This window comes from Acipenser ruthenus, chromosome 39 (genome assembly GCF_902713425.1).
Source record: "Acipenser ruthenus chromosome 39, fAciRut3.2 maternal haplotype, whole genome shotgun sequence".
NCBI lineage: Eukaryota > Metazoa > Chordata > Actinopteri > Acipenseriformes > Acipenseridae > Acipenser > Acipenser ruthenus.
In genome coordinates this window covers 1,824,289-1,840,110 of record NC_081227.1, presented here as the reverse complement: position 1 = coordinate 1,840,110, position 15,822 = coordinate 1,824,289, and the positions used below count along the sequence as shown (strand labels likewise).

The 15,822-nt window shown below is 35.5% G+C and overlaps 1 protein-coding gene across 2 annotated transcripts; it reads right to left on the bottom strand.

Moving 5' to 3' along the window:
- Window positions 1–968: 968 nt before the first annotated feature.
- Window positions 969–15,616, bottom strand: LOC117397210 (POU class 2 homeobox associating-factor 2-like). Of its 2 annotated transcripts, none has more exons than XM_059009795.1 (5): window positions 8,266–8,555; window positions 7,564–7,667; window positions 5,012–5,054; window positions 3,738–4,045; window positions 969–3,331 (listed from the first exon to the last, which is right to left on the bottom strand). In XM_059009795.1, exons 1-5 carry the CDS (start codon window positions 8,300–8,302, stop codon window positions 2,927–2,929), a joined length of 897 nt encoding a protein of 298 aa, XP_058865778.1. In that variant the 5' UTR covers window positions 8,303–8,555; the 3' UTR covers window positions 969–2,926. The 2 variants fall into 2 exon arrangements, with proteins under 2 accessions (XP_058865778.1, XP_058865779.1); XM_059009796.1 differs by lacking the exon at window positions 8,266–8,555 and adding an exon at window positions 15,438–15,616 and having other exon boundaries at window positions 970–3,331.
- Between the last annotated feature and the right edge of the window lie 206 nt (window positions 15,617–15,822).

The window sequence follows — 15,822 nt, the reverse complement described above, 5'->3', positions numbered from 1 at the left end:
TCAACAACGCTTTTTAGCGCCCTCTAACGGCTACTACACCCGACGTCCATTCAAGCGCTTGATCTGGACCTGCTCTACCTGTTGGGTCTGGTGTCGTTGTTATAAATCAGCCACCCTTTTTAAGTCTGCCTGGGTTATAAACAAGAGAGAAATAATGCTGTAAAACCACCAGGGGGCGCTGTTGTATCTGGTTCATGTCAGTGTTCTTTGGTGTTTTGTACTCTGAAGCAGTGAATAGACATTCACAGACGTTGTTTATACTTAATGATAGTTCCAAAGTTCCAAATTTTTAAAAATGTATAATCAGTTAACACGCCACGTGTAGGAGTGTCTCTATGAGATACATCATTTTCTGGTCCTGTCATCCAAACTGTGCAACATGACATCTCTTAAACAAGAAGGGACCACCAACACAACACATACTAACTTCAAATATAATGCAGTGTTTATCCTTCTATACAGTGTATACACAATTACAGCAGGCCATGTGGATCCTCCAGTTTGTTAACATTCCCCAAAAGTGGGGTTAGCTTCCTCCTTCCTTGCTTGTCTTAACGACTCGAAGTATTGAGTGTGTCTTTTTCAATTAGCTAAAACATGCAGCCCTTAAAATGAATAACCATAATCATAGTCACATAAACATGGTCCTCATTTGACTGTATTTTTAAATGTATGTAGCAATTCTACTATTCAATCACTAATCACTCCTTGGGTAAAAACACCATTTAGAATAATACAGGGTTAAATAGCGCTGCTATCTGCTACTGTTCAGATCATTAAAACATACGCCACTTCTTGATTATACAGCGGAGAGTTGACTTTATAAGTATACCTAATTGTATATATCTTGCATCAAGTACTATTTCTTTACAATGTATAGCGCAAGAACATCCAGACAGCTCCATGCATTAGTATGGTGTTAGTTACATCCCTGTACTCTAAATATACAAAGTGTACCCAACTGCACTTTAATTGCACATTTTCTTTTTCTTACCTGGATTCTTACACATGCAAAACGGGAAATGCTGATAACTGTAAGATATGACGTCGTTCGGGGCTCTAGCTGACTGCTCTTATCATGACATTATCAGATAGCGCAGCAGACAATGGTTCCCTTTCTTTTCTGTTTTATAGTATTGCTGTAAATAGGACAGGCAGCCATTCATTAATTAGGTGCATGGCTACCACTGGTGTTGTCTGAACAAGACAAAAACGACAGCCACAACTTGTTGACTTTTCTTAAGGTTTGTGTTTAATGTTTCAATATTTACGGGAATGTAGAGGTATGTACAGAGTTAGCTGTTCAGCGAGTTTATCGACACGTTTCCAGCGATTGTTCCTGTTAGCAAAGCAGCAAATTCCTGTGCTACTCCGCAAGTTACCGGATGAATTTATATACAGAAGTAGAACGTTTTTGAAATGCTCACTGTCCTTCACAAAAATGTTCAAAAACAAAATAAAACAAAAAAACCATTATGTTTCCAAATGATTTTCAATCGACACACCAATATTGTTTTACACGTCTATCCATATATCATACAGTCACAACAAGAGTGTACACTAACATTGAGAATCTATAGTAAATTGCCGGTAAAGTTTACCAGCTTGAGATAGAAGAATTGCAGTTGATAGCATGTCATTACCAAAAGGTTACAGGTGTTTTGTGGGGCACATTTCAACTCCCATAGAAATGAGCATTAGAACGTGGGTTTGGGGTGATAAACAAAATCCCACATCAGTGTTTTAGGACCCCGCAGTTCATTTTAATGATTTATTTCTAGTTCCAAAAAAGTGTGCATGATTTTATTAAGAAAGGTAAAAACATTTAAAAAAACATCAGTGTTCTAAAGCTAGTGAGAATGTATAAGCAGTTTGTTGTCTCATTTTCAGAAAACCTGTAAAAAAAAAGGCATAGGGTCCAGGGCATTCCATTTAGAAACAAACAAAAAAGTTTATATACCACCCTGGTTTGTCATAGATAAATACATAATTTGCAAAGACACTGATGCTGAATAATTTCCTCAAATATTTACCCCGTTTCCCTCTTTAACTATATCTTTAAACACGCTCTCATACAAAAATACAGCAGTAGTAAAAAGAAACTGATAAAGAAAGGTGTTATAACAGTAGACAAACATTTCTTTGAGAAGTCTGTTGGTGCTTTTTTATGTACCGGGTGTAGTTGTTTGGCGAGGAAGTAAATTTTTTTGCTATTTTTGGAAACACAATGGCTTGTTTTCCGACTACTCTCCTGTACCATGAAGTCTGCTTGGGAGCTACAGAATAAGTCACACCAAATGGCACTGTCATTTTTGATAAAATCCCACCAAATGGCATTGATCAGAATTGATATATTATTATTATTATTATTATTTATTTCTTAGCAGACGCCCTTATCCAGGGCGACTTACAATTGTTACAAGATATCACATTATTTTTACATACAATTACCCATTTATACAGTTGGGTTTTTTTTTTACTGGAGCAATCTAGGTAAAGCACCTTGCTCAAGGGTACAACAGCAGTGTCCCCCACTGGGGATTGAACCCACAACCCTCCGGTCAAGAGTCCAGAGCCCTAACCACTACTCCACACTGCTGCCTCCGCACTGCTATTACAGTAGCGCTTTGTGTTGCTTGTTCTTTATATACATATATAAATCCCTTTGACCTCCAGATGCACAGAAATAGTGTTCCCAAAAACAGAGGCCTGGCATTTTAGTCAGCCTGACTTAGCAATGCTTTATACAGGAAAATAACTAATATAGTCCCTTGTACCAACTCTTCAGACTTCAGATTTATATCAAAGAACATACAAATAAAATAAAAAAACGACAAAAGAATGAATAATAGTCTCTTCTTCAAAATTGTTAGTCCTCATACGGACTTAGCCGGTGAAGCTCATAAGTCTTTGTTTTGTCTTATAATTAGTATGGCCTCCGGACTTCATATGGTGACCACGTGTTGCTCCCATCATCCTTTGTCCAGGACGGGGTGTCATTTATAGAGGTCGCTGGGTTGTCCGAGTCTTCGGAGGCGAGGTGGGGCAACTTGGAAGCCAGGTCGTTGGGCACAGTCATGTAAGGAGGGCAGGTGGAGTAGCTGGAGGTGCCAGGGTAAGCTGGCGGATAATGAATGTCATCAAGGGAGTGGAGGGAGTAGGGTTGGGTGCCTCCAATGCTGGAGCTCCGAGCTGTGGACCGGTACTGAGAGGGGCTCCCAGACTCGTGGTTCGTCAAGGAGTTGCTGGGTGGAATTGATGGCATCGCGTCCGGACAAAGACCCTCCCCTTGGCTGATGCTGTCAGGCACTGTCTGCTCCCACGAGTCTCTCTGTGGGTTAAAGAAAACAAGGCCAATTCACTACAAAGCAGCGTACAGGGTGGGGCATTTATTTTATCAGGAACTAAATTGGAAGCACATGATGTTTTGAAGCTGGAACAAATGACGTGTTAGGGAATTGGCTGTGCAGTAATAGCAGTAGGAGTTAGTGGCTGGGAAATGGGTAAAAACAAAGATTTTCGAGAGAGTGAGAGACATTATACAGTTCTGACAATGCTGTCCTATTTAAACTAGATAAATTGTAACACCTCAAGTGTTTTTGAACATACCTATAAAATACAGAAGATGTTATGACCAGTTAACTGCTGTCAATATCTGCACAATTTTTAAACACATTAACCGTTGAAAAGATAAATAACGGTGCCATTAAAGATCATTTTGTCACGTTAATACACACCAGAAGAAAGTGAGCTGAATCTCCAGAGAATGGTGGCAGGAGGGATGGAAGCGCTGACTGGGGGAAGATGGGGCTGCCTCCAGAAGAGAAAGCAGCGCTACGATAGTCTCCGAAGGACTCGGGGTAATAGCTGTCTATTAGCGGAGTGTACCCAGAAACCGACGAGGGGTCACATGACAGGGGCTTTCCTCCAAGGGATGAGGAGTAAACATCGGCTGCAAACTGCTTGCTTGGGTGACAGTGCGAGAACTCAGACTCAGATAAAAATGATCTTCTCATTCCATAATATCCAGACAGCATGTGTGAACCTGTCGAGGACAATGAACAACATTCTGTTATATAGCTGCATAAAGGCTAGTTTAACCTAGCTTTCAAATCTACTAGAATCAGCCTATTATCCCTTCTAAATGTTTACCACGATATACTAGCTTTCCCATGCTTTTCCCGTGGTTATGCAATTCATTTACCATAGCTTGCTATGGTTTGCCATGTTTTTGAATATGCTTTCCATATCCCTAGGTTTTACAGTGCTTACTGTTTTATTTTACTTTGCTAGACTTTTATTAATTTATTACTGAATTTAAATTTATATTGCACAGATGCACAAATGGTGTGACACGCAGTATTCCCTGTATATATATATATATATATATATATATATATATATATATATATATATATATATATATATATATATATATATATATATATATATAAAACAATATTTAAACAAAGCATATAAAGGCCTTAACAGCAATGTTTGCTGACTTATAGTTGTACAGCAGTATTGGAAGTTAGATACAGTTAATGGAATACCACCATTGTGCTGAAGTTCTTGCTAGTTTAATACAATGTAAATTATTTGATTACTCTCTGAAAATCTACCTTTGCAAAATATGTATCATATTTTCTTAGCCTCTACTCCAACATGAGTGCTATAGAGATCTTATAAAATGAGTTACTACATGGAAACGCTTTCGAAACATGGCCTACCACAGTGAATATTGCCTTTTGAAATAGGCACCTGTCTTCATATTTATGTTGTGTATAACATTCAAATGTACGGTCGCTCATTAAGAACAGGGGAAAAACATAACAAAATGTAGTTACAGTGTGTCGAGATCACAAGTGATCTAATCACTACAGTGCTATAATTCTTTTTTTTAACATGTCCTTAATTTTACAAAAGCCTCAAGGGTTTGTTTATGTTCACCTGAGGGATATCTGCCTTGGAGTTATTGAAGCGATCATGATGTGTTTAAACACATTCTTACCTGACATCTGGACAAACGCTGGCTGAGAAGTATTAGCTCCACTCTAAAATACAAAGCAATAGTTTGATCAATACACATACAATACACACAATACAATGCTGATTTACATAATGACCCTTACAGGAGATCTCTTCAGAGCAATGTCTAACTTAACCTGGTAAAAAGCTTTGTCTTTAGGTTAACACCCAATACCCATACAGGACCGTAGTTACATAGACAGGGAACTTTGCAATTAAAAGCCCTATCACTTCTGAGTGATAGGAATTGGTGCTTGAGAAACCTAAAACTAAACTATTGCGCAATCAAAAGAAAGATTATTTGTACTGTGGGTTATATTTGGGGCACAACTATACTGTGTAGAGGAAATAAAACCCTACCATCTATATATATATATTTTAAAACAGTACTGCTGGACAGATCTGTCATCATTTCTGTGCAGTACTGAAGGTTTGTGGAAGGTTGTATAATTTTTATTCTTACTCCCTTTGAAGAAGTCAAATTGGATATTATTAGGGCAAGGTTATGCAATTTGTGATTGTAGCTAATCTCAACTATTAAACAGAAATCATTTACGAAATCAATTACTTTAACCTTAATAATAGCCCCTCAAACATGGCTAGACATGTATTTAAACAGCTTGTTTTCTGTTTAACATTTCAAAAAGAAACACTTTGAGGTAACACTCTACCTTAAGTGCATCTAATTACTGTGTATTCACATAGTCGTTACCTAGTAAATGCATGTGTAATTACACATAGTTACAATGTTATTATGCATAGTTGCAATGTAAATGTGTAAATGTGTTTGCATGATATGACCCTAACTCTAGGGCAAGTTGAAGAAAACGTAAGCAAATTTCTATATAAAAAAAGTGTGTTGTACAAGTACAATCTGCTGCATATCTAGTAAACACGGAATTAACTGTGCTCAGTCCCTTAAGGAAGTTAGTCAAATGGAATAGCATGTAACTTAATTGACTACAATTCATTTCAGATGCTTTGCACAGAAATACTGTGTCCCTGAAATAGATTTATTAAGGGGATTTGCACATAAACTACATCAGAGCTATAAACCATTCAGAAACATGACTTTACATTTATAAATACATACAAATCCACCTCACTCGCTTCAATGTCAGTTTATATAAAGTAATGTCAAATATATTAGCTCTTTTACAGCTCAGGAAAGTAAAATAAACACGTACAAAAGTGAAATCTATCGAAAATCACAAAATAAATTACAAGTAAAGGTTTTAATAGCTTACAGAGCAATCGAATAGGTGCACAGATTTACTGCATTTACATTATTAAATTGCATTTAATAATGTAAATACTAAATACAAAAAGTATTTCATGAAAGAAATGCCGCACTTGTTAATTTCTGGTTTGATAACTTTATTGGGTGCTTTTTTTTTTCTTTGTGATAACAATGGAATAAAGAGTGTGAGTATCTCCACAGTGATTAATCGACCTCTAGCATTCACAAGCTCTTATTAACTAATGTAAAGGAAATGCCCAGATTAAACATCTAAAGCACAATTATAATAATACTCTTAGTCTAGAAAAGAAAAGAAAATCAACGTGAATTCATTTCAGAGTATGGGCTAGATTCTCAAAGCCATTTACTCCACAAAACGACATTAGCACATTTTGTGTCGCATTATTATCCACCTGTACACTACCCCCATGTCGTCATGCCCTGGAGGAATTGAGGTAGCATCCTCCTCGCACCGTCCCTGTCTCCCCTGCTTGTGGCAGAGGACGAGCTCCGAGGTTTGCATACTGCAAACATGAAAGGTTGCTATCAATGCAGGTTAGCTTGGAGGGCAACCAAATTCTGAGGACTTGATTTGAATGAAATTTGCCAATGGTAAGACTTCCCTGTAGCCGAGTCGATATGCCTCGCCGCCTGTTTGAAGGATCCATATGGAAATGATGTCGTTAAAATTCGTAACTGCAATACAGCAGGCATTACGGGCTGATATACAGAGGAGATACAAGCAAGGCCTCCAAGTGAGCAAGTTGAAGTGAGCTTTTATACAACAGACACCACCCACATGAAAGAGTCGACTGCCTCTGCACGAACAGAGCAAACAGTTTGCTCCCTGGTTCAACAATACCCCAGGCAGGGCTATGCTGTGGTACACAGCAAAACAAATGCACCAGGTGTTTATTCATCTGGCTTTCTTAGCTTGCTTGTTTAAACCATAAAAGCGACTAGACTGCAAGCATGTAAAAGATTTGATGTCTATTATTATTATTATTATTATTATTATTAAATATGCTGGATTTTATCAACAAAGGCTCGCTAATCTTTTTTTCATCTCAGATATCTGGTTTCATAAAAGCATATTCATACACACGAATGGTCAAAAATCGAATTCCTTTGCAATAGCATATACAAAACTGAGCCCCTATGATACCATTAGCGATTAGTGAATACGATATATTTAATTTTCTTATGAAAGAAAGAAAGAAAGAAAGAAAGAAAGAAAGGTTAACTGATCTACAAACAGACCAAAGTTAATTATACTGGTTGTTCAGTTCTCTTACGTTATATCGGCCCGGCACATTGGTCTGTCTTGATCTCTTCTCCGCTAGCAGATCCTTCACTGTATGTTTTACCCGGACTCCCTGGTACACTCTTTTGGAATATTCTGTATTAAAAAAAAAAGGAAATATATTTTAGAAATAAGCATTCTGTGTCTTTATTGTTTAAAAGACAGATACATACATACATAAAGTAAGAATTATTTACACATTAAATGTAAAAATGTATTCTTAAATACATACATGTATATATTTTATAAGGTCAGTATTATTTACATTTTAGTACAAAGCTAGTTCGTGCTGTATATTATTAACACAAATAAAACTATATCTCACTTTGTCCGTTAATATTATGAATGGTAATTTAAAATACTGTTTCTAAAGTAGTTGTTAAGCTAGATGCACATTATATACTTAAGTCTATACAGTCGATAATGTGCTATTTATAACCGATAAATTACATTTTTTGTTGACTTGTCCAACAATTAAGCAGCATTACAAACCGAAGCTCATTAAGCAACTCTATACACATATACATTATACATTATAAACATGCATTTCCTGTTTAGTTTTTATTAAAATCTAAATTAATATATAACATATGTAGAATATATATATTTCGACATTTTTTTTTTAACTAAATGGTTCTGGATGGAACATATAAATCAGTTATCCCCTTGCAATAACATATTTAAAACTACTTACCGTCTGCTTGCAGGGCAAATAAATAGAGCTGTCGCATAATTACAAAGAGAAATAATCAATAAACGGTATAGTTTAAATGTAACGCCTGCCAGACTCAGGCACGCAGTGGTGTAATTCTGCAGTCCGAGTGAAGGGGCAATGCTGTGTGTGAAGCACAATGCTCTTCGCAACATTTAAACCCAGAAACTTTAAACAAAATAATTGCAAATAAAACCATCATATCCAAATATGTGGGGGAGGGGGGGCACCGACGAAGACATTTGGTTATCAATTTCTAACAGGCAAAAATGAAACCAGATTACAATGAAGGCCAAAAGCATCACCGGATTTATGCAACCTTCCACACTGAAGTGTTGTAAAAAATAAATACATACAGAAATAAATACATACATACAATGCTATGCAACTCTGGGGCCACAGAACATGCGGAACTTTCCACTATCATGTTTACTTTAACAGTAAGATGTAATATACAGCAGTCTCCCACAGTTTAGCCTTCATAAAACAAAAAGGTAACCTCTTTGACAGGCCGGTTCGTTTACAGTCTCTCCATTGTGTGAAGAAACAACGAAACATACAAGGCCAGAAATGTGCAACACATTGTAATTATTATTCCTAGTCAAATAGCTTTAAGCAAAAAGGAACAGATGTATTTTTTTGTTGATCTGTCAGCGGGATGTGGCTGCCCGGTTTAACAGAGAAAGCCTAATCGGCATCATTCATTATCTAATATTGCCTATGGTGCTTATTATCTATTGCCTTATGGGACACCCTGTACATTGTTTTCTGAGATAAGTAAAGAAATAAAATGTTAATATGAAAATATAAATCTCTTTATAGTCAACTTAAAGTGAACAGAAAATCCGCCCAAACTTCTTTCTCCATTACGATAAGTAGCCCTCGGTTTCATCTTGTGCTACTAAGCAAGGATTCCCTTATAAAAGTTTAGGAGTGCAAAGCGTAATAAAGTATAGTGAATGAATGGTAAAGCATTGCTAAGCATTGTAAAGATTAGCGAGGTATAGTAAAACATAAATACATAAATAAATACTGTGCAGAAATACCGTGGTAAACTTTTATAAGGGTTATTACAGACTGCAATAAACGATTCGCTAATCTCAGTGTTAATAACCTTTACCTATGTTTTACAGTTACCTATAACACATTAAAAGGCAGTCCCCTTTAAGAAACATCGTTTTTTCACACATTGAAGCAAGCAAATAACATTTAGCCAGCTGTATACCAAATCTAACAATAATTACGTGACGTATTTATTGTTATATTCATGATCTCGGCGCCTATCGCATTAACCACAGAACACGCCAGTATGAATACATGAACTGACAAAAAGCCTATTCAAGGCCTCTCCTTGTCTTTAATTTTCAAACATCGTTTGATGCCAAGGGCACTGGTACACAAAACCGAGAGACACCTGCAAATCGTATTTAACCCCTTCAGAATCAGACACCGCCTTTATAAAAGCTAACATTGGCACAGTAATTTAGGAGTTTTATGCATCTATCATAGTTTATCTTTGTTTCTTTTTATTATTATTATTATTATTATTATTATTATTATTATTATTATTATTATTATTATTATTATTTATTTCTTAGCAGACGCCCTTACCCAGGGCGACTTAAAGTTGTATACAAAAAAAAAATATCAAGAATTACAGTACAATTAAGAGCAAGATACAAAATAACTTTACTGTAATTTGCTTTACCATACTTATCAAACACATACAGATATATTTGTACATCGATGTAAATAATACTATTTATTTTTCATTTTTAATTAAGTAAAAAAAAAAAACACAAAACGATCACGAGATTTTTATTTTTTATAAAGAATTTGTTTAACAACCCCTCTCCCTCAACCAACGGACTCAGCCACGACTATGATGTATCTTATTATTAGGAAGCCTATCAGAAACATCTTTAAAAAAAAAAATCCTTGCTGCTTTGCGTGCGCCATTTGGTTAGTATTCGTTGTGGCGGTAAAACAAAAAAAGCAGACTTTTGCATATTGGATTGTTTGGTATTATTATTATTTATTTCTTAGCAGACTTACAATTGTTACAAGATATCACATTATTTTACATACAATTACCCATTTATACAGTTGGGTTTTTACTGGAGCAATCTAGGTAAAGTACCTTGCTCAAGGGTACAACAGCAGTGTCCCCCACTGGGGATTGAACCCACAACCCTCCGGTCAAGAGTCCAGAGCCCTAACCACTACTCCACACTGCTGCCCGGTATAATGTTTGTCTCCTTGAGTATTATTTTAGTTGTACCCTACATCTAATATTGTTAGTTCACAAAAACATAATGTAGGTATTGTTGCTTTTTGCTATAACTTTTATAACTGGATTATCCAGTGTCTGCTTCAATTACATGTGTTAGCAAATTAGCACCCTGGCTTCCAGCTGGAGATATCTGGAGCAGGTGCAACAGAAAAGGTTACCTCAGGGGCTGTTTTAAAGCAACTGTAGCTCACATATCCTAATAAACCTTGTGGCACCTCCAGTTGAAGATCAATCAGCTCCACATTAAGATAATTTCTGAAAATCTCCATACATTAGGAACAGATCACTATTGAGAGCATTTTGCTGGGTCCCTTTGCAGGGATCCTACTGTAAATTCAAAGGCTGTGCACTCAATGCATGCTGTTATAGTGTTAGAAGGGCCACGGAGTAACCATACAATATAGAACTTGGAACTGTCAGCAGCTTGGCAGGAGTTTGTGCATTCGCTCACCTACCTTGGAGCCATTCCTAAAAGCATTCAAGTAAGATGAGTTTATACATGGCATTGCACATAACAATTTGGTATAAATGGCTTTGAGAATATCAAAATGCTATTCAATTCTCAGGAGGAAGTTCACAATGCCGCTTCTTCACACAGAGAGTGGTGAGGGCAAGGCATGGGTTAACTAGTCAGCTTATTGGATCCTTCAAGACTCAACTTGACAAGGTTCTGGGCCAAATGGCCTTCTCTCATTTGTAAATTATTCTTATGGACTCCAAAATTGTTATTTGCTGCATTTTGTCTGAAAGGCAAAACACCCTTTAATGTTATAAAACTGGAAATCAGTTTAGGAATACAGCAAATTAAATTGCACAGCTGTTCATAACAACTTTATATAAAACACCTTTGTGAGTTTCCCTATAAATCTTACACCTGCTACAATGCACACTCCCCAGCAAGTGGGATATAGTAGAGGATTTAGGCAGGTGAGGCTCTTGGTCTAAATAGGCAAAAAACTATTCAGATCAGGATGAGATGTAAAACTGAGGTCCTGTTGTAAGTGACTCTGCAGCAGCAGTTGTGATGCAAAGTCACTTTGGATAAAAGCTTATGCTAAATGACTAAATACTAATACTAATAATAATAATAATAATAATAATAATAATAATAATAATAATAATAATAATAATAATAATAATAATAATGTATAAAGTGTTTCATTTCATTGGATACGAGTCACTGATAAGATGAAATAAGAATTCGACATCACATCACCAGGCCAGCCTGAAAGAGATTTACAACAAAATATACAAAGTTGGACAATAATCAGTATTGTTATATTATTGATAATTTGCCTAGTCTGGGTTATGTTCTGGGGCCTAGGCTCAAATGGATTGGTACCACTGCTACCGACATGCTTTCTTCCTGTAGGCAACAGATCCTGAGCAAGTCACTTCACCTCCTTGTGCTCCGTCTTTTGGGTGAGACGTAATTGTAAGTGACTCTGCAGCTGATGCATAGTTCACACACCCGAGTCTCTGTAAGTCGCCTTGGATAAAGGCGTCTGCTAAATAAACTAATAATAATAATAATAATAATAATAATAATAATAATAATAATAATAATAATAATAATAATAATAATTTATCCATAAAGATATGGGGTGGCAACAGACATGGAATATACTTGTGATTTACAAACAGCATTGCTTTGATGAGCAGAAGTGTCCTTCTTAGCAATAGAAATTCAGAAATACTAAAAGAAACACAGTCAATTCAAGGACAGACACTTTGACTAGAAGAGTCATGCTGAAGACATTGAAAAAGGCTGCCAGTTGAAACATTTGTCACTGAATTTATGAAGCAAGTTTCCTTTAGTATTTCTGAGTTCAGCTCTATTTGAGTGTTTCATGGTTACGGGTGACAGCAGTGGAAATGTAACATCTTGTGTGGGCACACTGTGATGGGAACAGTGTTATCATTCAGTTATGTTCAGGTGATAAGGAGATGTCAGGGAGCCTACTGAAAGATGCACTTTCTTTGTAAATGTGTGTTCTGTGGTCCTTCAGCCCAGATACACATCTTTCTTTGTTAATCCAACGTATTCGCCTCTGCCTGGGTGTATCCCAGGGATCATTTGAATAAAAACCTCCCCCTCCTGGGCCTGCTGAACTCAGCAGCTGTTACTGTTTGTTTTAACAGACTTTTAAAAGATGGATATGAAATCAATTAGACCCATTGTTTCACTGGAAAAGAACCAGTGAACGTTGTTCTCAAACAAGAAAAGGAGATAAGACTGAGCAGAATCGTAGCATAACCTCCATAGTCTTGTATTCCTCAATGTTTACAACACAGCCCAACGCTTTGATTGCATGTGCAATTGCCTGACCATATTGACGGGATACTGTTAATGATGAGTCCTTTATAACCCAGAGATCCGCTCCAAAGACTTTATCCCATACTTCCATCCAAGAGTACTGGAGAAAACACCTGCTTATAATAATAACAATAACTAAGGAGAAACGGCTCTACGTTGACCTACAGTATGTATCCCTATCATTATCATTATTATTATCATTATTAGTAGTAGTAATAGTGTAAAACCATAGCAGATACAGTAATAATAATAATAATAATAATAATAATAATAATAATAATAATAATAATAATAATAATAATAATAATAAATACTTGGTGGAACTTCTTGCTCATTATCAGATAACATGATTTTTAGCATTTGTATTCCTGTTTAAATATTTGGTATTAGTAATTACTTGATTTGTTTCATAACTAATGTGTCTCTGGAGTTAAAAAAAAAAGCCATAATGACTTATGAAGGTTATTTTGTTAATGATTTTTTTTTTAAATCAGAATATATATATATATATATATATATATATATATATATATATATATATATATATATATATATATATATATATATATATATTCATAACTTTATAGCTTTAATTAAATCTGAGTAGTAAATACAATACCTTGCATTGATATAGTAGCTCTGGTATAATGGGGTTGGGATATTTTGTCCTTTCCTTCAAGTAAATTAATTCAATGACATGAATGTATAAATGTCGCTCGCTATGTAATTAACACCATTTGCACATGGTCATGATAGGAAATGCACAGAAAAACATAATGTTATGTAAAATATTAAAGCTTCATACAATGTAGATACAGATACGTGGCCTTGATAGACTTTTGAAAGTGCAGCAATCTAACTTAACACATATATATGCAATGTGACATGATTGTGGAAGGACCCATTGAAGATGACTGATCGTATTCGTTTGAAAACAACGATGGGGTTTCTATGAATGTCTCAGGTATACAATATTAATGACTTGAACGCGCTGATGATGAATATCATCATGAATATCAGCATTTAATACTGTAAAAATGTTTATGAATGAAACGCAGATATTACATAACGGATTAAAATAATAGTGTATGAATCCATATGAATTTCAACAGCGTTTCACGAGGCTGGATATTGTTGTTCTTTTAATTTTAATAATAATGAAAAGATAAGATAAAAATTAAAAAAATGGCCACGCATTCACAACGAATTCAAGTGTTAGACCGCTGGAACAGCGGGCAATGCGTTGGAATTCAGAGGTGAAACCATTATTGTAACTGACTGTACTTTATAAATTAAAATGGGTTGATAATCTTCTGAATAAAATGTATGTTTAATTCGTAAACACTTATTACGTTTGACATCGCATCCATCAATTGGTTAACTTAAACATTTTTTCAAGATGTATATTTTTAAGGAATATTTGCTAATAAGCGCCTTGCACACAATCTCAAAACACATTTATTATTATTATTATTATTATTATTATTATTATTAATAATAATAATAACTAATAATAATATTTAACCTTTTCTAAAAATGTTGTAAAAAAAAAAAAGATCAATACATACACGTATTAATAAATAATCCATTACAGCTATACTGAATAATATTCGATATATTAAACCCCTTGTAACGACTTGAGAAATAAACGTGTTGGCAGGTTTTGACATCTGAATGAAAAGGGTGGTATTTATTTGTATGTAAACAAATCGCCACAGGCCTACCCGTACGGTATCAATTGCATTCCCCACTCCCTCACTTAGGTACGTTATGACTATGCAGCTGGCTATAGCAACATCTCCCGCGGATTGATAAATCATTTGAAATCAACCAAATCACACGAGCAAAGCGGTGAGCACGTGGGAGAAATCAAGTAAACCTAAACCCAAGTGTCCAAGATTTAAGCATCCCATGTTTATTTTCAATTTAAATGGTTTTAGACTGCCACAATTTATTTATTTATTTATTTATTGTTACCAAAACAAACATTACTACAGTTTACAGTTTATAAATACGAGTATGTGTTTGTACTTTGTGGAATATGATATAGGTCATATCTGTTGAACACTTGAGTGTATAAGTATATTTTGTATGTGTTAGTCGGCAAAAGACCACATTTGTTGTTAATGATTCATAATTTCTCTTTAGTTTCACTAAAACTAATACATTTTAAAGACTATGTTTAAAGCGAGTTGTTTTAAATAAACCATTACTGATAGTAAAAAATAATAATAAAATACTTTAACCAGAAAAGGCGCATCAGCAGGCAACACATAGAGCGCAACACAGTCTAGCAGTTACTGATAGTCCGGTATATCCGGTTCCCTGTTATCCGGTCCATTTATCAAGTTTGCTCTGCAGTGAATATATCTCTTTTTGTTTCCTCGCAAACCCAATGCGGGTTCTATATGGTTTATGTTTTTAACAGGCTGCAACTGGATTCTGTGTTTATTTGAATTGTTTTTAAATAAATACATAAATAAATACAAACAATGCATGTAATATTTGTTTTCTGTTCTACAGGTAGAATAAAGAGGTACTTACCGGTTTCCATGGTTCTTTAGAACAGGGGTCACTAACAAGAACTCGTCGTGGTCGGTCTTGACAATGTTGTTATGCTTATGAGTCTCGATACCTTTCAGCTAGCTAGCAGTGTGCAGTATGACAGATCATTGTACCAGGGAACTGTTGGATCGAAGTGTGTTTCGGGACATTTTAACATTTTATACCAGTGATATACTAGTTATGAAGCGACCTTTGTCGATTTGTTTACATGCAAATACTCGGCAGGACGTTTCTCTTGAATTTGCATGGACATTCTAGATTAGAGTCGCCGAGCACTATGGTTCTGCTGGTAAAAATACAGCACAGATCAGCTTTTCAAGACCTTTTTTTTAATTATTTGCATGAAACAAAAAAGACGCAGCAC

Excerpts from the sequence above, each read along its gene's own strand:
- LOC117397210 (XM_059009795.1), bottom strand. The coding sequence starts at position 8,302 with ATGCGACAGCTCTATTTATTTGCCCTGCAAGCAGACG. Across the intron at positions 7,668-8,265 it reads ATTTGCCCTGCAAGCAGACG|AATATTCCAAAAGAGTGTAC; the intron begins GTAAGTAGTTTT and ends TTTTTAATACAG. Across the intron at positions 3,332-3,737 it reads ATTCAGCTCACTTTCTTCTG|AGAGACTCGTGGGAGCAGAC; the intron begins GTGTGTATTAAC and ends TTTAACCCACAG.